Source organism: Oncorhynchus nerka, linkage group LG22, assembly GCF_034236695.1.
Source record: "Oncorhynchus nerka isolate Pitt River linkage group LG22, Oner_Uvic_2.0, whole genome shotgun sequence".
NCBI lineage: Eukaryota > Metazoa > Chordata > Actinopteri > Salmoniformes > Salmonidae > Oncorhynchus > Oncorhynchus nerka.
The window spans coordinates 70,438,100-70,459,851 of NC_088417.1; the positions used below are offsets into that span (position 1 = coordinate 70,438,100).

At 41.7% G+C, this 21,752-nt stretch overlaps 2 protein-coding genes across 3 annotated transcripts in view; one reads left to right on the forward strand and one right to left on the reverse strand.

Annotated features, from left to right (window-relative positions):
- Positions 1-385: 385 nt before the first annotated feature.
- LOC115105579 (SAM domain-containing protein SAMSN-1-like) lies at positions 386-19,331 on the forward strand. The gene is made up of 8 exons (XM_029627769.2): positions 386-609; positions 2,571-2,651; positions 2,906-3,040; positions 9,383-9,518; positions 11,624-11,775; positions 12,027-12,236; positions 12,464-12,614; positions 18,319-19,331. Exons 1-8 carry the CDS (start codon positions 547-549, stop codon positions 18,501-18,503), a joined length of 1,113 nt encoding a protein of 370 aa, XP_029483629.1. The 5' UTR covers positions 386-546; the 3' UTR covers positions 18,504-19,331.
- The window catches only part of LOC115105580 (glycerophosphodiester phosphodiesterase domain-containing protein 5-like), a 60,468-nt gene continuing 56,407 nt past the window's right edge, over positions 17,692-21,752 (reverse strand). For both annotated transcript variants that reach the window (XM_065007351.1, XM_029627772.2), the window contains exon 16: positions 17,692-21,733. In XM_065007351.1, the coding sequence (XP_064863423.1) occupies positions 21,657-21,733 (77 nt within the window). In that variant the 3' untranslated portion in view covers positions 17,692-21,656. The remainder of the gene's footprint in view (positions 21,734-21,752) is intronic.

A 21,752-nucleotide genomic window follows, 5' to 3' on the forward strand; every position in this document is an offset into this window, starting at 1 on the left:
AGAGCTGAAACTGCAATATACAGGATTCGTGGAATTCACCCCTTCCTGTGTTCACCAGTCTCTTGGCCACTTCCTCATCAGTAGTTTTACTGGTTACAGTGAGTTGCATTTAACTTGGTGCGTTGTCAAAAAGTGTCATGTAGGCAGCAGTTTGTGATATTGATTGAATAGTCTTTCAACTTTCATAAAAGGATTTTACCATACAACAACAATCCAGCAGTCTGATCAATGAGGCTTTCTTGGTGCACTGAAGATGTTTCAGTTTATGTAGCTTGTTGACGAAACTTTACACCTTCCACCTAAAAGTACAACACATTCATGCCTTTGATTACAGATAAACAGACTGTGTAGATATAGTCACATCCTGCCTGACTTAGAGGAAATGTACCTGCTCTGCACAACTGTTGCGTGGTAGTAGGTTGTTGATATGATGATTGGTCGAATAGGCTACAGCACAGTTGATATGATGATTGGTCGAATAGGCTACAGCACAGTTGTTTTTGATCCAAAATAAACAGTGTACAGCGGTAATTCAGGTTCAGCACAATGCTTCACAGGAAACCGTCAAACGTCTCAAACAAAGACCCAAAGAGCAAGACAAAACCAAAGGTGAGATCTTTTAAATGTCAGGTTTTTGGGGGGTACAATTTGCTTTTCGATTTGCTACTATCCAATGTAATAACAAAAAAACTATATTTGATATGTCTAACTCGTTGGGCATTTTGCTTGACATTTTTAAACTGCGTGTATTACAATAAATTGAAATGCTCTAAGGCATATTTTTCCAAACATTGGGCTGTGTTATGCACATCAAATCAAACTTAATTTGTCATTTGCGCCGAATACAACAAGTGTAGACCTTACCGTGAAATTCTTACTTACAAGCCCTTAAACAACAGTGCAGTTCAAGAGAGTTAATAAGAAAATATTTACCAAATAAACGGAGTAAAAAAGTAAAAAATAATCAAAAGTAACACAATAACATAACAATAACGAGGCTATATACAGGGGGAACCGGTACCGAGTCACTGTGCAGGGGTACAGATTAGTTAAGGTAACTTGTACATGTAGGTAGGGATGAAATGACTATGCATAGATAATAAACAGTGAGTAGCAGCAGTGTACAAAACAAACGGGGGGGGGGGGGTGGGGTCAATGTAATAGTCCGGTGGCCATTTGATTAATTGTTCAGCAGTCTTATGGCTTGGGGTTAGAAGCTCTTAAGGAGCCTTTTGGTCCTAGACTTGGTGCTCTGCTACCGCTTGCCGTGAGGTAGCAGAGAAAACAGTCTATGACTTGGGTGACTGGAGTCTCTGACAATTTTACGGGCTTTCCTCTGACACTGCCTATTATATAGGTCCTGGATTGCAGGAAGCTTGGCCCCAGTGATGTACTGGGCAGGATATTAAAGATGAAGATTCACTCAAAATATTTGAGTTCATTATAAAAGCAATACTAGCATTTGCTGCTCTTGCTATTTGACCATTATTTCTATTAGACATCATTAGCTTTCCCCAGTAGGTGACGGTGACTGCAGCCGGCCAAGGTTCACGGTTCAGTAATGGTCAGATGGTCAGTGTTGGGCCACAAGCCAGGGTTTAATGTAACAGATGTTGGGCGAAAGCCTCAGAATTAGTTCTAATGGGCCGCCAGTGAACAACGGACCATTGCTTTTCACACGCTCTCCATTTTAATGACGATTATCTTTCAATTAGATTATCTTCAATTAGATGACAGGTTTTAGGGAGATCAGGAGGACTAGAATGTGCTAGAACAGTGGTTCTCCCCACACGTCACGTGTATCTCTATGGCCACAAGCACTGACCATGGCACAAACGGTTCACACCCTTTTTGTTGGCGGAGAGATAATTGTACAGGTTTAAAGCTTATTTCCTGCAATTCTATCCATTTTGCAATGGACAGATGTCATTTTCTTTGCCATTTAAAAGCAAATTTCCTGCAATTCTACACATTTTGCCATTTCTTATTAGTGTTCATGTGATATCTGAGTGACTCAAACATGACAACAAAATCAGTGGGTAAAAAAACCTAGCTACAAAAACATTACCTGACATGATATAGTTGATCTGGACATTTCTGATGTTACAAATAGATCTCCAAGGTCTGCAATGACTGACATGACAAGAAGAAAACAGCTGATACACTACCCAATTTTACAAACCTCATTAGCTGCAGTGAAGCTGAGCGCCACTCAGCACTCATCCATTACTATACAGTAGTTCTCAATGCTCATGAGTCCAAACTGAAACTGCAGTTACATCATTAAATCCAACCCTAATCAAATGCAACATTAGATACAATTCAGTACAAAAAAAGATTAAGAAAAATCTTAGTCCGGTGGATAAAATGCCATAATAGAGCCTGATGGTAATACAGACAGTACTATGTAAATACATGACCAGAAGAACAGCAGATTAGATGGTTTACAGGGTATAGGCCTACAGACATGACTGCTCGGAGTTCTACATAAACATGGCAGCCAGACAACATCTGTTCTGCTGTTACCATCCAAAACACATTTGAATCCGTTAATCTCCCATCTCACCCAGCGCTCCACCAGCTTTGGCCGATTTGACACCTTTAGACACCAACCAGCCCCAGTGAAGCCAGTGGAAAATGGCGATTCTTCGGTACGTGAAGCATCTGTCTGATTTCAACCAGTAATTCCCTATAAGTGACACTGTAAACTGTTTCACTGTTTCAACATTAGTTTTCGGTATTTGTTGAAACAAAACAACATGTTTCAAGTCAGCGGGGCTGACTCATCTTTTTAATGTTAACACACAATATTTTTGAAACACTAACTTTGGCCTTTGTATATTGCTGTATCGTAGTTGAAGCATGTCAACTATGTAACAACATGTGTGTGTTAATATGTGTGCAGTCTGCAGAGGGAGAGCAGGTTGACAGTGGTGACCATACCAGATCAGGAGGTATAGGGAAGAAGATGAAGGCCATCTCACTGACGATGATGAAGAGGATGGGCAGGAATTATGCCAAAGCCCTGTCAGAGGAAATGGTGAGTGAGCAGAGCCCATTGTGTCATACAGATCAGGCCTCAACATTCAGTGTACCACAGACCTCGGATAAAAGTCAAAAGAGTGAAATGTAAGTTCAACAAAAAGAAAGCAGATGCCCAAATGCAGAGGTATGGGCTAGTATGTAGAAAATACTAAGAGCACACAAACTATAGGAACAGAATTGGATCCTTGATAATACAGTGATAATACAATATAGTGATAATACAATATAGTTATAATAGAGTGCAAGGCTTCTCAGGAGGATCCTGAGGAGGATGACAGGCAAAGAAAGGATTATACTGTAAATGATGATGAACAAGCAGTAACGGTGTGTGGGTAAAATCACTGGGGAAGCCAAGCCAGAAAAAAAGCTATATTACAACCTATGTGTTGTGATAATTGTGTTGTTCGCTCTGTAACCTGTTAGTTCATATGCCTTGTGACCGTGACATATAGGTTTAAGTCTGAGACATTAAGAAGACACAGTAGCAGAATAAAGTCAACAAAATATATTGCATGTAACAAACAGTTACATGACCTACAGCATGGTCAAGCAAGATCATGTTTCCAACATTTTCAGACTACTAAATAACTATTGATTTAACCCAAGTTACTACACCAAGACAGTCGTGAAGAGGGCACGACAAAACCTATTCCCCCTCTGAAAAGATTTGGCATGGGTACCCCAGCTCAAAGCAGCCGCAAGGCATGAGGTAGGGAGGATGGTCTCGGAGTCAGAGGAGGTGGCAGCGGGACTGTACAGGCAAGAGATGGTGTCAGGTTTAACATTATTGGACCCTGGGCAATAAGAAATTGTGAAGTTGAAGCTGATGAATAACAGAGCCCATTGGGCCTGCCAGGAGTTAAGGCACTTGGCTGTGCGGAGATATTCCAAATTATTGTGGTCGGTCCAAACCAAAAACTGATGTTTTGCTCCCTCCAAATCAAATCAAATCAAAGTTGATTTGTCACGTGCACCGAATACAACAGGTGTAGTAGACCTTACAGCATCGAATAGCCCCCGTGATATGCAACTTTTTAGGGAAGTTAGGAACCAATATACACAGGCTTTTAGGAAAGCTAAGGCTAGCTTTTTCAAACAGAAATTTGCATCCTGTAGTACAAACTCAAAAAACATCTGGGACACTGTAAAGTCTATGGAGAATAAGAGCATCTCATCCTAGCTGCCCACTGCACTGATGCTAGGAAACACTGTCTCTACCGATAAATCCACAATAATTGAGAAATTCAATAAGCATTTTTCTACGGCTGGCCATGCTTTCCATTTGGCTACCCCTACCCCAGTAAACAGCCCTGCGCTCCCACACAGTAACTCGCCCACACCTCCCCCACTTCTCCTTCACCCAAATCTAGATAGCTGATGTTCTGAAAGAGCTGCAAAATCTGGACCCCTACAAATCAGCAGGGCTAGACAATCTGGACCCTCTCTTTTTAAAATTATCTGCCGAAATTATTGCAACCCCTATTACTAGCCTGTTCACCCTCTCTTTCGTATCGTCTGAGATTCCCATAGATTGGAAAGCTGCCGCAGTCATCCCCCTCTTCAAAGGGGGAGACACTCTAGACCCAAACTGCTACAGTCCTATATCTTTTCTACCCTGTCTTTCTAAGGTCTTTGAAAGCCAAGTTAACAAACAGATTACCGACCATTTAGAATCTCACAGTACCTTCTCCGCTATGCAATCTTGTTTCAGAACTGTTCATGGGTGCACCTCAGCCACGCTCAAGGTCCTAAATGATGTCATAACCGCCATCGATAAGAGACATTACTGTGTAGCCGTATTCATCGACCTGGCTAAGGTTTTCACTCCGTCAATCACAACATTCTTATTGGCATACTCAACAGCCTTGGTTTCTCAAATGATTGCCTCGCTTGGTTCACCAACTACTTCTCCGATAGAGTTCAGTATGTCAAATCGGAGGGCCTGTTGTCTGGACATCTGGCAGTCTCTATGGGGGTGCCACAGGGTTCAATTCTTGGGTCGACTCTCTTCTCTGTATACATCAATGATGTCGCTCTCGCTGCTGGTGATTCTTTGATCCACCTCTATGCAGACGACACCATTCTGTATACTTCTGGCCCCTCTTTGGACACTGTGCTAACTAACCTCCAGACAAGCTTCAATGCCATACAACTCTCCTTCCGTGGCCTCCAACTGCTCTTAAATGCAAGTAAAACTAAATGCATGCTCTTCAACCGATCGCTGCCCGCACCTGCCCGCCCGTCCAGCATCACTACTCTGGACGGTTCTGACTTAGAATATGTGGACAACTTCAAATACCTAGGTGTCTGGTTAGACTGTAAACTCTCCTTCCAGACTCACATTAAACATCTCCAATCCTCCGGCTTCCTATTTCGCCACAAAGCATCCTTCACTCATGCTGCCAAACATACCCTCGTAAAACTGACCATCCTACCGATCCTCGACTTCGGCGATGTCCTTTACAAAATAGCCTCCAACACTCTACTCAGCAAATTGTATGCAGTCTATCACAGTGCCATCCGTTTTGTCACCAAAGCCCCATATACTACCCACCACTGCGACCAGTATGATCTCGTTGGCTGGCCCTCGCTTCATACTCGTCGCCAAACCCACTGACTCCAGGTCATCTACAAGTCTCTGCTAGGTAAAGCCCCGCCTTAACCCAGCTCACTGGGCACCATAGCAGCACCCACCCATAGCACGTGCTCCAGCATGTATATCTCACTGGTCACCCCCAAAGCAAATTCTTCCTTTGGCCGCCTCTGCTTCTAGTTCTCTGCTGCCAATGATTGTAACAAACTGCAAAAATCTCTGAAGCTGGAGACTCTTACCTTTCACACTAGCTTTAAGCACCAGCTGTCAGAGCAGCTCACAGATCACTGCACCTGTACATAGCTCATCTGTAAATATCCCATCCAATCTACCTCATCCCCATACTGTTATTTATTTATTTATTTATCTTGCTCCTTTTCACCCCAGTATCTCAACTTGCACATTCATCTTCTGCACATCCTACCATTCCAGTGTTTAATTGCTATATTGTAATTGTTACGGCTGTGTAAGCAAGGCGAAGTCAGGTGCAGGAGAGCAGAGTAGAGTAAACAGGTGCACTTTTAGTCCATTCAACAATAGGCACAAAAAATGACATAAGTTCCCAAAAACACGGAACATAAACTATAAAAGTATCGTGCGTAAACATACACCGTTAACAATGAGCAATTACACACAAAGACATGATGGGGAACAGAGGACTAAATACATGTAGATTGATTGGGGAATGAAAACCAGGTGTGTATGGAACAAGACAAGACAAATGGAGCGGCGATGGCTAGAAAGCCGGTGACGTTGATCGCCGAACGCCGCCCGAACAAGGAGAGGAGCCAACTTCGGTAGAAGTCCTGACAGTACCCCCCCTTGACGCGCCTCGGGGACGACAACACCGGCCTCGGGGATGACCCGGAGGGCGAGGCGCAGGGCGATCCTGCCGGCGACGGTGAAACTCCCACAGCAGTTCGGGATCCAAAACATCCGCAACCGGAACCCAGCACCTCTCCTCCGGACCGTACCCCTCCCACTCCACGAGGTACTGAAGGCCCCCCACCCGATGCCTCGAATCCAGGATGGAACGAACAATGTCCAAAGGGGAGGAGAGACCTCTCGCACCTCAGAATCCTGGAGCGGACCAGCCACCACCGGCCTGAGGAGAGACACATGGAACGAGGGGTTAATACGATAATCAGAGGGAAGCTGTAATCTGTAACATACGTCATTCACACTCCTCAGGACTTTGAAGGGCCCCAGAAACTGCAGTCCCAGCTTCAGGGGGAGCAGATGGAGGGGCAGGTCTCGGGTCGAGAGTCAGTCTCACTGCGGTGACGGTCTGTGCTGGTTTTCTGGCGAAACGCGGGTCGCTGGAGGTGTACACGGGCGGCCTCCCATGTCTCCTCCGCGCGCCTGAACCAGTCGTCCACCGCAGGAGCCTCGGTCTGACCCCAATGCCAAGGCGCCAGAACCGGCTGGTACCCCAATACGCACTGAATACGCACTGCATTATTTTTTCTTGGTAAATTTTTTGGGGTAAGCCTGGCTTCCCTTCACGAATACATCCATGAATACATGTCACTATGAACAAGTTAGCCTACTCCCAGGCTTTTAGCCCAAAGACCTTGTCGTAGCGGACGGCCTAGTGGTTAGAGCGTTGGGACTAGTAACCGAAAGAACAAGGCAGTTAACCCACTGTTTTTAGGCCGTCATTGAAAATAAGAATGTGTTCTTAACTGACTTGCATAGATAACAAAATAAATACAAAAATGTGAAGACTGTTATATTATCAAATCAATTCTCTATGTGTAATTATTCCTTAAGTGATCAAACTAATCCTGTAATTTAAATTAACTCGGAAGTCGGGGCACCAAGGGAAAATGATGTTTATAGAGTTTCAATTTCCCGAATATAACTCTTCAGATATTTTATTATCTTATCGATTACAGTCTTCTATTAATGTATTGTTACCTCTTTAGTCTCATTCCTGAAAGTCGCAAACCCTTGGATATCTGCACGCACCCTAAAATAAATCATGAATCAGCAATATACAAATTGGCTTAATTATTTATTTACTAACTAATCAATCACATAATTACATAAACACACACAATAGTTTTACATTGGTTACTGACATGATACACTGAAAAGTCCCAAGTGCGCTAAGCCGATATGACGGCTTGGTAGACAAAGAAAAGGGGTGGGGCCAGCTCAAGAGTGGGAAACTCAGAGTGGACCCCCCTACATATACTACACTACACTCATGGAAATGCTTATACTTTGAACATGAACAACCGCTCATTCAAAAATAAATAGGAATTTACTTATTTATGAGTGTATGCCTTTGTTGTCCCTCTCTGCGATCGCCGGTCCGCCTAATGGATAGATTGTTGACAGAAAGTCTCTGGTTTGACCACCAGAGATCAAAGTCTTTCGGAGTTGTAGCTTGTTGTAATGGATATGTCAGAGTACCATTCGGTCGTTCGACCAGTTGCGTTTACCAGACTAAAGTACTTAAACAGCTGCAGCCTGAATAATTGTTCTTTAGTTTGTAGATTTCTTAGCCATATCAACTTGGGAATGATCTCCAGGTTCTCTGGTCTTGTTCTTTGGTAGAGTTGCCAACCATTTCACCATGTAGCGACAGCTTCCAAGTTTTCTGGTCACCAGAGTAGTTTGAACCTCTTCACACACCAGCATCACCTGGCATGTTTTGGTCTAGAGTAGTAGCCATTTCAACATGTGGACCCTATCCCGGCGATGTCTTGACCAAATGTACATTTTGTCACAAGTCATTTTATTCTGGAGTAGAAAAGGGGGTGTTCCATGACACCGACGTAAATGTCTGTGCTCACGGGGTGTAGTTACTGACTAGTTAAAAAACCACTCTAATTTAGAAGGCTAACATCACATTTAATATTTTCAAAAGTAGTCCCATACTCAATCAGTCATTTTGTACAATATTGAGATGTAAATCTGGTAACTGGGAAATATACACATTCAGAGAAACAGTTATGTTGTTCTGCTGTGATAGTTACATGACACATTAGTAAGGAATTCGACACGATTGTTCTTTAAGTACCCACGGACAATTTCAACTGGTTGGAATACTGAAATATTGCTACATTATTCAACCTTTTGAGGTTACCGTACTGCAAAGTCTTTCTCTGTGGTAACAAAGGGATTCTCAACCTTCATTTTGGCCCGAGTGTGGTAAAGATTTTTTGGTATTTATGACCTTCATAAACCTTTGGTGGGAGAGAGTGAGAGAGAGGGCTATGATCCTCACCCTAAAAGGGAGTGTCTTGACAACCAACATGTCTAAACATCACTGAGTCAAAACAAATCAAAGACTCATTACCACATCACCTGGTCACCAAGCGATTTGTGGAGCTAAAAAGAAGCAACTCTTCTCTCACAGAGAGGACCAGGGAGGTACAGTCAGAGCCTATGGTAGATGACACACACTTCCTGGCCATGTCAAGTCTCAGTAATAAATGGTAAGGCAGCTCTGTGTGGATTAAGGACTCTTGGCAGAAGAGAGGAGAGGAGCTCTTCTGTGGCCTTACATAAACTGCCTGGGATACTGAGCAGCTTTGGCACATGAGAAATTAAACACGGAATAGCTTAGAGCCCTGGCCTGACCCAGCCCTTTGATTGGTTTTGCTTTTTCCTGTTCTTCCTCCTCAACTACCACGCTGTGAGATAAGATGAGATGGGGAGTGACAGCATAAGAAAAGGAGGGCAAAGAAAATAATAAAACGTGACCTTTATCTGTTGTTTTTTACTGTGTAGGTTGACGGGACAGAGAGAGATGAAGAAGGAAGAGGGGATATTGTTAATGGTGTCCATTCATTTCCAAAAGGACACAGAGTGTCCAGTCACTCCCTTGAAAGTCTCTACGGTCTCAACAGTGGACACAGCAATTCCAGTAAACTCATTGGGCACACAGCCAAGACCTTACTGAAATAATTAAGTTCCCTTTCACTCTCTACTAATGCAATTTTCGCTTACTCTGCATTACAGTAAAGCATGCTACACATTGTGGTTGATAAAAATCTAAGTATGGAACCCAATCTACAGTTGAAGTCGGAAGTTTACATACACTTAGGTTGGAGTCATTAAAACTGGTTTTCAACCACTCCACACATTTCTTGTTAATATAAAACTATAGTTTTGGCAAGTCGGTTAGGGTATCTACTTTGTGCATGACACAAGTAATTTTTGCCAACAATTGTTTACAGACAGATTATTTCACTTACAATGCACTGCATCACAATTCCAGTGGGTCAGAAGTTTACATACACTAAGTTGACTGTGCCTTTAAACAGCTTGGAAAATTCCAGAAAATGATGTCATGGCTTTAGAAGCTTCTGATAGGCTAATTGACATCAATTGAGTCAATTGGAGGTGTACCTGTGGATGTATTTCAATGCCTACCTTCAAACCCAGTGCCTCTTTACTTGACATCATGGCAAAAGCAAAAGAAATCAGCCAAGACCTCAGAAAAAAACAGTAGACATCCACAAGTCTGGTTCATCCTTGGCAGCAATTTCCAAACGCCTGAAGGTACCACGTTCATCTGTACAAACAATAGTATGCAAGTATAAACACCATGGGACCACGCAGACATCATACCACTCAGAAAGGAGACGCGTTCTGTCTCCTAGAGCTGAACGTACTTTGGTGCGAAACGTGAGAATCAATCCCAGAACAACAGCAAAGGACCTTGTGAAGATGCTGGAGGAAACAGACACAAAAGTATCTATATCCACAGTAAAATGAGTCCTATATCGACATAACCTGAAAGGCCACTCAGCAAGAAAGAAGCCACTGCTCCAAAACCGCCATAAAAAAGCCAGACTATGGTTTGTAATTGCACATGGGGACAAATATCGTACTTTTTGGAGAAATGTCCTCTGGTCTGATGAAACAAAAATAGAACTGTTTGGCCATAATGACCATCATTATGTTTGGAGGAAAAAGGGGGAGGCTTGCAAGCCGAAGAACACCATCCCTAACGTGAAGCACGGGGTTGGCAGAATCATGTGGGGGTGGCAGCATCTTGTGGGGGTGCTTTGTTGCAGGAGAGGCTGGTGCACTTCACAAAATACATGGCATCATGAGGCAGAAAAATTATGTGGTTATATTGAAACAACATCTCAAGACAGGAAGTTAAAGCTTGGTTGCAAATAGGTCTTCCAAATAGACAATGACCCCAAACATACTTCCAAAGTTGTGGCAAAATGGCTTAAGGACAACAAAGTCAAGGTATTGGAGTGGCCATCACAAAGCCCTGACTTCAATCCCATAGAACATTTGTGGGCAGAACTGAAAAAGTGTGTGCGAGCAAGGAGGTCTACAAACCTGACTCAGTTACACCAGCTCTGTCGGGAGCAATGGGCCAAAATTCACCCAACTTATTGTGGGAAGCTTGTGGAAGGCTACCCAAAACGTTTGACCCAAGTTAAACAATTTAAAGGCAATGCTACCAAATACTAATTGAGTGTATGTAAACTTCTGATGAATGAAATAAAAGCTGAAATTAATCATTTTCTCTACTATTATTCTGACATTTCACATTCTTAAAATAAAGTGGTGATCCTAGCTGACCTAAGACAGGGAATTTTTACTAGGATTAAATGTCAGGAATTGTGAAAACTGCGTTTAAATGTATTTGGCTAAGGTCTATGTAAACTTCCGACTTCAACTGTACTACGGCATGTTGTTGCACCTTGATTAACCAAACAAGGATGCCTGACAAACATAATCACAGTCAAAAGTCTAAACTGTCAATGTTTCACTCACTGCCATACCTTTCATAATTAAATGTTCAAATCAGCAAGTAGGCTACCATTAGACCATAAATCCTCATCTAGGAGCAGGAAACTCCCTCACTATGTAACATGATGTACTACAGTACCCAAAATGCCCTATGTAACACATTTGTCTATGGCTTCACATCAGTATTTACAAAGACAAACATCATGATGTCGGTCTCCTACCAATCAAACTGTGTTGTGTGCTGCTCCCCAGGTGGGTTGACCAGCGGGTCAGATGGCTTCAGTAACAGAGACAGTCTGAGGCTGGATGAGGAGCTGCCCTACACAGGCCAGTTCTGTGGCAGAGCCCGGGTCCACACAGACTTTGTCCCCAGTCCCTACGACACGGAATCACTTAAACTTAAGGTAATTAGCCTACTTGACTAAACTAGTTGTATCCTGATTCCTGACTGACTGAAATATTGCTGTGAATGTAGAATAATATAACATATTATGATGAATAGTTATAGACTGCCTCTTTCTCAAACCTGTCATTCCACACATCTTCCTGGATTTTTAAACAGTTGAGATGGAGCCAATGTCTTGGGCAAAGTAGGCGGTGTTGATCTATTACATGTACAGTATTTCTCAAGTAAAAGGACCAATTCTTCTTTCAGGTGGGGGATGTGATTGAGATAATCAGCAAGCCTCCTATGGGTATATGGACAGGCATGCTGAACAACAAGGTGGGAAACTTTAAGTTCATCTACGTGGACCTCATCGTAGAGAAGGTTCCTGAACTGCCTCAGAAGATGAGGACACACAGGAGGAGCAGGAGACCCCGTCCCAAAACGCTACAGGAGCTCCTAGAGCGCCTCAATCTGGAGGTAGACTGATTCTCTCTTTCGCCCTCTCTTCTCTGTCTCTCTCCTCAAAGTGGTTACAAATAATCCTTTGCAAAAAAACAGGTTCCCTGGATTCTTTGGAAAAAATCCCCAGATAAATTGCATCTTTAGGGAACAATATGTTTCTGATGTCAATGTCAATTTAGTTGCGTTTTTCATTGCAACATGGCGACTTGCTTACAGATTGGTATTGTTTATATGTATTGTAGGAGTATGCCTCTTCACTGCTCCTGAATGGCTATCAAACAGTAGATGACCTGAAAGAGCTGAAGGAGAAGTATCTGATGGAACTCAATGTGACTGATCCTGAACACAGACATCTTCTCATGGCAGCCATCGAGTGCCTCCAAGAACCCCAAAGTGAGTTAGGGTAGTCTTCCTCCTACTTACATTTCCAGGTGGAATGCAAAGGGTGGCAGCTTAGCCTAGTGGTTAGAACTGTTGGACTAGTAACCGGAAGGTTGCAAACCGAAATCCCCGAGCTGACAAGGTACAAATCTGTCGTTCTGCCCCTGAACAAGGCAGTTAAACCACTGTTCCTAGGCTGTCATTAAAAATAAGATTTTGTTCTTAACTGCCATGCCTAGTTAAATAAAGGTAAAATACAGTTAAAGAAAGGCACTTAAGTCAACACCTAGGCCTTAGGTGATGCGCAATAGTGTTAGTTCTGACAAAAGCATATGTATTCCACATATGTATACAGATCGCCAAAGCAGGTAAGGAAGGGCATACCATCAGTGGATGTGCTGTATCAGGGCTGTGGTATCAGGTACACAGGTAAAGAGGCTAATGATAACAGGATACCCTTAATAAAAACACATGAGAAAAAACACTGGGTTTGTGGACACATGACATTTCACGTGAACAAATCACATGTGGTTTGCATATACGTGTGAAGTTCCACATGGCAATTTTTCATGACACAGACATGTGGTTTCCCAACATTTCACATGTACTTTTAGAACTGGCAGGATTAGAACCCAGGTCTCCCACAAGTGAAGCCAACGTGTTGACCATTAGACTAAGAGGGTCAACACAAATGTTGAAGTTGCAGAGGGGGCTACCTCATCACATGACCATCAGCAAAAGCAACCAGGACAAGTCATGTCTGCTACACTTTCACATGTTCCTTGTTTGCCATTTTAATGTAAATTTTAACTAGGGCTGTCAAACGATAAAACATTTGAATCAAGTTTATCGCAGGATTTGCTGATTAATCCAGATTAATCGCAAATTCAGAATTTGCACAAATTTAAGATTTTTTTAATAAAAAAGGACTAAGAATGTTAACGTCTTGAGTTTGTTCAAAGTAACATTTAGCAAAATTAGGTTATTTGATGAGCACACTTTCTTTAACCTCAATGTTAACTTGTTTTGAGATTGCATTGTTGTTTTTAGCTGTATAGATGATGTATTTTGGATGTTTTCAGTGTATTTTGAATGGTTTCAGACAATGCGATTAATCACAATAAAATGACAAAGTTAACTTGAGTTAACTGATTAACAAAATGTTTACATGTTAAACATGATAAATAAGGAGTCATCTGAGACGCCATCTTTTTCTCATTGACTTGCATACAAAAGTTAGTTAGCTAGCTACTAAACTCATGTAAATGGTAAAAATCTCACCTTTTTTCTCACCTTTCTTTAACTTTCATTTTCAATTTATAAGTTATCTCTAGATTTTGAAAATGTAACCTTGCGTAGAAACCGTAAAACAGGATAAAATTTGGAGACACAGAGAGCTATCTTACCTGTTATTTTCATTCGGCATCTTCCAATGGTCACTGACCAACGTATGAAGAAGAGAGGCATGCGCCTGCAGCAGTAACAGTCCGAATGAATGGCTCAGAAATAATAAATTACCTTTAACACACCTGAAATTATAATGCTTCAGGTAGGCTAAGTAGTAATGTGCAAGGAGAGTAACAGTGTTTCACTGCCACATGTGAAAGTGAGAAGTTTTCTTAATCTAATTTGCATTTTCAAAATTTTCACATGTGATTGGGAATTTGGGAACTTGGGAACTTGCAGTTCCACTTATGAAAGTGAGTTTTTCACATCTGGAAGTATAATTAGTAAGAAAGTGAGTTTATGAAAGTGAGTTTTTCACATCATGGTAGAAGTAGTAAGAAAGTTACTTTTTGGACCTGAATGCCAAAAGAAAATAGAGGTGCTCAAAGTTGACCCCATTGCAAACCCCTTGCCTGATGACTCAAACTGAATTATTTCGATGCTCTGACGTTCGCTACATACAGTGCATTCGGAGAGTATTCAGACCCCTTGACTTTTTCCATATTTTGTTACTTTACAGCCTTATTATAAAATTGATTGCATTGTTTATTTTTCCTTATCAATCTACACACGATACCCCATAATGACAAAGCAAAAACATTTTTTTTAAAATACAAAAAATACAAAAATAGAAACTGAAATATCACATTTACATAAGTATTCAGACCATTTACTCAGTACTTTGTTGAAGCACCCTTGACAACGATTACAGCCTCGATTCTTCTTGGTTATGACGCTACAAGATTGGCACACCTGTATTTGGGGAGTTTCTCAAATTCTTCTCTGCAGATCCTCTCAAGCTCTGTCATGTTGGATGGGGAGCATAGCTGCACACCTATTTCCAGGTCTCTCCAGAGATGTTTGATCAGGTTCAAGACCAGGCTCTGGCTGGGCCACTCAAGCACATTCAGAGACTTGTCCCAAAATCACTCCTACGTTATCTTGGCTGTGTGCTTAGGGTCTTTGTCCTGTTGGAAGGTACACCTTCACCCCAGTCTGAGGTCCTGAGCACCCTGGAGCAGGTTTTCATCAAGGATCTCTCTGTACTTTGCTCCATTCATCTTTCTGTTGATTCTGACTAGTCTCCCAGTCCCTGCCGCTAAAAAACATCCCCACAGCATGATGCTGCCACCACCATGCTTCACCTTCGGGATGGTGCCAGTTTTCCTCCAAACGTGATGTTTGGCATTCAGGCCAAAGAGTTAAATATTGGTAACCAGAGAATCTTGTTTCTCATGGTCGGAGAGTCTTTAAGGTGCTTCTTGGCAAACTCCAAGTGGGCTGTCGTGTGCCTTTTGCTGATGAGTGGCTTTCGTCTGGCCAATCTACCATAAAGGCCTGATTGGTGGAGTGCTGCAGAGATGGTTGTCCTTCTGGAAGGTTCTCCCATCTCCACAGAGGAACTCTGGAGCTCTGTCAGTGACCATCGGATTCTTGGTCACCTCCCTGACCAAGGCTCTTCCACGATTGCTCAGTTTGGCCGGGCAGCCAGCTCTAGGAAGAGTCTTGGTGGTTCCAAACTTCTTCCATTTAAGAATGATGGAGGCCACACTGTTCTTGGGGACCTTCAATACTGCAGACATTTTTTAGTAACCTTCCCCAGATCTGTGCCTCGACACAATCTTGTCTCAGAGCACTATGGACAATTCCTTCAACCTCATGGGTTGGTTTTTGCTCTGACATGCACTGTCAACTGTGGGACCTTATATAGACAGGTGGGTACCTTTCCAATCAATTGAATTTACGACAGGTGGACTCCAATCAAGCTGTAGAAAAAACAGGATGCACCTGAGCTCAATTTCAAGTCTAATAGCAAAGGGTCTGAATACTTATGTAAATAAGGTATTTCTGTTTTTTATTTTTAAGAGATTTACAAAAATGTCTAAACAACTGTTTTCGCTTTGTCATTATGGGGTATTGTGTGTAGATTGCTGAGTTAATATATATTTTTAATACATTCTGAATAAGGCTAATGTTTGTGGGCGTCGCATAGCTTTTGGCCGGAGCAAGGATTATGCTTTCACGTCAATGATCTAATATTGCCAGATCTAGATGTTTTTCTTGTTCATAATATATGTTGTAGCTTAGATCCTATTTGATGTATTTATTGATGGAGGGTTTCATTCAAATCAAAAGGGGTTCAGTCAGAAAGTAATTGAATTCATATAGAAGACCCAGTAAAGACTGTCTGTATTAACAAAGTAATATCACTGCAAGAAGTGAACTTCAGAATGTAACATTAATTGTGTTCACCTCACAGTGTGTGTAAATAACAGGATATCAGCCATCTTGTACTGGCCATGGATAGCTAAAGATGTGTTATACTAAACAGTACCAGTCAAAAATGTGGACACACCTACTCATTCAAGGACAATTCTTTATTTTTCCATACATTGTAGAATAATAGTGAATAACATAAACTATGAGATAACACATATGGAATAATTGAATAACCAAAAAAGTGTGAAACAAATCCATTTTTTATATGAGATTCTTCAAAGTTACCACCCCTTGCCTTGATGACAGCTTTGCAGACTTTTGGTATTCTCTCAACCAGCTTCATGAGGCAGTCACCTGGAATGCATTTCAATTAACAGGTGTGCCTGGTTAAAAGTTAATTTGTGGAATTTATGTTCTTCTTAGCGTGTTTGAGCCAATCAGTTGTGTTGTGACAAGGTAGGGGGTATACAGAAGATAGCCCTATTTGGTACAAGACCAAGTCCATATTATGCCAAGAACATTTCAAATAAGCGATAACAGTCGATCATTACTTTAAGACATGTAGGTCAGTCAATACGGAACATTTCAAGAACTTTGAAAGTTTCTTCAAGTGCAATGGCAAAACCATCAAGTACTATGATGAAACTGGCTCTCATGAGGACCGCCACAGGAAAGGAAATCCCAGAGTTACCTCTGCTGCAGACGATAAGTTCATTAACAGCCTCAGAAATTGCAGCCCAAATAAATGCTTCAGAGTTCAAGTAACAGACACATCTCAACATAAACTGTTCAGAGGAGACTTCATGAATTAGGCCTTCGTGGTCTAATTGCTGCAAGGAAACCACTACTAAAGGACACCAATAATAATAAGAGACTTGCTCGGGCCAAGAAACACGAGCAATGGACATTAGACCCAGTGGAAATGTGTGCTTTGGTCTGATGAGTCCAAATCTGAGATTTTTGGTTCCAACTGTTATGTCTTTGTGAGACGCAGAGTAGGTGAACGGATGACCTCTGCATATGTGGTTCCCACCGTGAAGCATGAAGGAGGATGTGTGATCGTGTGGGGTTGCTTTGCTGGTGACACTGTCTGTAATCAATCATTTATTTAGAATTCAGCTTTACAGCTTTCTGCAGCAATACGCCATCCCATCCAGTTTGCACTTAGTGGGACTATCATTTGTTTTGAAACAGGACAATGGTCCAACACACCTACAGGCTGTGTAGGGGCTATTTGACCAAGAAGGAGAGTGATGGAGTGCTACATCAGATGACCTGGCCTCCACAATCACCCGACCTCAACCCAATTGAGATGGTTTGGGATGAGTTGGACTGCAGTGTGAAGGAAAAGCAGCCAACAAGTGCTCAGCATATGTGGGAACTCCTTCAAGACTGTTAGAAAAGCATTCCAGGTGATCTGTCATCAAGGCAAAGAATATATTTTTATTTGTTTAAACCTTTGTTGGTTATTACATGATTCCATATGTGTTATTTCATAGTATTGATGTCTTCACTATTATTCTACAATGTAGAATATAGTAAAAATAAAGAAAAACCCTTGAATGAGTAGGTGTGTCCAAACGTTTGACTGGTACTGTATACATAATCTATATACACTGCAATTACGCAAAACACTGCTTATAGGCTGTAAAGAGACAGTTACTAGAAGGACATGAAAGGAAAGGCAGAGTCAGGAAACTACATTGAGTGGTGCAAGACAAGACAAGCTATTAACAGGAAATGTCATTTTCAGAGGTAAGACACTGTGGTATGGGCGCTGCACTAGCTTATCTGTCATGTTTTTCAAGCTTATGCAAACCTTTTTATCTTTTGAACTTCACTTTTCGCTGCGGTAAGCAAATGTAACATGGTCTCACAGCTTTCACAGCCTACATACAGATCAAACATCCAGCTACAATAGGCATATTTCGGGGGTTGGGGGGGAAAGAGGAAACTATGAAAAAAGTTATTTCTGATAATGTGGGAGCATATCTGTGGCCATTACTTTTGAATACAAGTTCTCAAAGCCCCCATACCCATTCCATTCTAGGTGATGGTCAGGAGGGAGAGTTAAACCAGGATGCCAAGTCCCCGACTGAGAGTGTTAAAGCGGACCTGACCGACTGCCCCAGAGACTCTGGCTGTTACATCCCTTCGGACTGCTCAGACAACAGCAAGGAGACAGACATCCACCTGCCAGCACTGCACCATCATCCTCCCATGGCTCAGACCTAACCTAAAAATGATCAATGTGGATCAATGCAATTCACCCAGATCGTGATCTAATGTGAAAGCCCTTTTCTGCATTACAAGAGCAATCCTCTTTGCTTTCATACTGCATGTAGTATCTGTAGCCTATGTGGCTGTAGCACTGTAATTGTTATGCATGAAGCTACTGTACACAATTTCCTATTCTAGTGAGTTGGATTGGCTGCTGGTTTGTAAATGTTAATGATGATGTATGCCAAGCCTTTTAAATCACTGACATTGGACCTGTGAAATCATAACAGTGGGCTAGGCTTTGTTTTTAGCACAATGTGCAATGTCAACTTTACTGTGTGTGGGCGTACAGTACAAGAGGTGCCTGTGGAAATGGGAGAGATTAAATACAGGCAGGTCACTCATGGTACAAGTCAGTATTCAATGTCCATACATGTCTGAGGAGGTCGGGAGAGGACGTGGAAACTGGCTCTAGGGGCAACAGTAAGTGCTGTTATCTTTAAGTAGGTATTGTGGACAGGTATGGCAGCTGTGCATAAGCATCTGCCTGTGGCTCCAAAGGCTGCATGTTTGAATCCAGCAATAGAAAGTTGTTCCTGATATTTTGCTTTAAGCCTATCCCTAACCTTAACCCTTACCATAACCATTTGGTGTTAATGCCTAACCTTAAGACTTCAGAGTTAATACCTCAAATTTAACCTTGGAATTATACAGAGAAGTAACTAAACACTTTGACGTTTGATGTTTGGAATAACTTCAAAATGTGATTAAGAAACATGGATGAACGTCTAATTCTGATGTGCGACTGCGAGAGCTTGTTAATTAAATGAGGGTTTAAAGGATTTTTGTACTGTATCTTACGGTTTTCATTTATGCTTTGAGAGTGAGTAGCACACTGTCAGTTTCTTGAAAGCTCTCCTTCATTAAAGCAATTGTTACACAAATGTATTATTGAAATGCAGCTGTTAAATCAGTTATGGTGAGAATGGCACACAGGGCAAAATCATTTTGGGCTGAAGTTTCGATGAGAAGAACAACCAGCAGAAGTAATGGCAACATATACAGTTGAAGTCGGAAGTTTACATTCACTTAGGTTGGAGTCATTAAAACTCATTTTTCAACTACTCCACAAATTTCTTGTTAACAAACTATAGTTTCGACAAGTCGGTTAAGACATCTACTTTGTGCATGATACAAGTAATTTTTGCCAACAATTGTTTACAGACAGATTATTTCACTTATAATTCACAGTATCAAAATTCCAGTGGGTCAGAAGTTTACATACACTTGATTGTGCCTTTAAACAGCTTGGAAAATTCCAGAAAATGTCACGTCTTTAGAAGCTTCTGATAGGCTAATTGACATCAATTGAGTCAATTGGAGGTGTACCTGTGGATGTATTTCAAGGCATACCTTCAAACTCAGTGCCTCTTTGCTTGACATTTGGGGAAAATCAAAAGAAATCAGCCAAGTCTGGTTCATCCTTGGGAGCAATTTCCAAACGCCTGAAGGTACAACGTTCATCTGTACAAACAATAGTATGCAAGTATATACACCATGGGACCACGCAGCCGTCATACCGCTCAGGAAGGAGACACGTTCTGTCTCCTAGAGATGAACGTACTTTGGTGCGAAACGTGCAAATCAATCCCAGAACAACAGCGAAACACATTGTGAAGATGCTGGAGGAAACAGGTAAAAAAGTATCTATATCCACAGTAAAACGAGTCCTATATCGACATAACCTGAAAGGCCACTCAGCAAGGAAGAAGCCACTGCTCCAAAACCGCCATAAAAATGCCAGATTACGGTTTGTAACTGCACATGGGGACAAAGATCATACTTTTTGGAGAAATGTCCTCTGGTCTGATGAAACAAAAATAGAACTGTTTGGCCATAATGACCAAGGGTGGCAGCATCATGTTGTGGGGGTGCTTTGCTGCAGGAGGGACTGGTGCACTCCACAAAATGCATGGCATCATAAGGAAGAAACATTATGTGGATATATTGACGCAACATCTCAAGACATCAGTCAGGAAGTTAAAGCTTGGTCATAAATGGGTCTTCCAAATAGACAATGACCCCAAGCATACTTCCAAAGTTGTGGCAAAATGGCTTAAAGTCAAGGTATTGGAGTGGCCATCACAAAGTCCTGACCTCAATCCTATAGAACATTTGTGGGCAAAACTGAAAATGCATGTGCGAGCAAGGAGGCCTACAAACCTGACTCAGTTACACCAGCTCTGTCAGGAGGAATGGTCCAAAATTCACCCAACTTATTGTGGTAAGCTTGTGGAAGGCTACCCAAAACTTTTGACCCACTGGGACTGTGATGAAATAAATAAAAGCTGAAATAAATAATTTTCTCTACTATTATTCTGACATTTCACATTCTTAAAATAAAGTGGTGATCCTAACTGACCTAAGACAGGGAGGTTCTTAGGATTAAATGGCAGGAATTTTGAAAAACAGAGTTTAAATGTATTTGGCTAAGGTGTATGTAAACTTCTGACTTCAACTGTATTACCTGTTAGATACTGCTGCACTGTCTGTCGGATCTAGAAGCATAAGTATTTCGCTACACTCGCAATAACATCTGCTAACCATATGTATGTGACAAGTAAAATTGGATTTGATTTGACAATGCAAGAACAGTTCACTCCCATAATGCAAAATGTCATTCACACATCGATAGGAGGGGACACACATGTTAGTGAATTCAGTCTTATATCATAGTATTCAGAACTTCAAACCATGAAAATCCCCTGAGGGAAAATAAAATAACAGAAAAACTCGTCCAGAGCAGGTCGCTTTTCCTCTGCTATATAAACAAATTATCGAAGAAAAACATCCCATGATCCGTCAGAACAACAAAGTCACTCCAGCAAGAAGGTCAACAGTCTTCAAAATATTGAACATTCAGAACTTTTTAAAGTTCAAACTTCTGACATGTTGGTAGAAACATCCATGTTTACAGTAGCAGCCATTGTGATTCTGCCTGTTGCGGTCACCATGTTATGCCGTCATAAGTGTAGCTGTCACAACCAGCGCAGACAGGTACAGAGACAACTCATCCTTCCTGCACATTGGCATAGCCATTCTCATGGTATAGAGACAGTTCATCTGAATGGACCATTGTCCTGGCCGTTCTCCAGGTAGAGACACAGCTCACTTGTACTGCCCAATGTCATAGCCATTCTCTGGATATAGATGTTCATCTGTACTGGTCACTCCATTACTTACCTCTAAAAAAGGAGAGAAAAG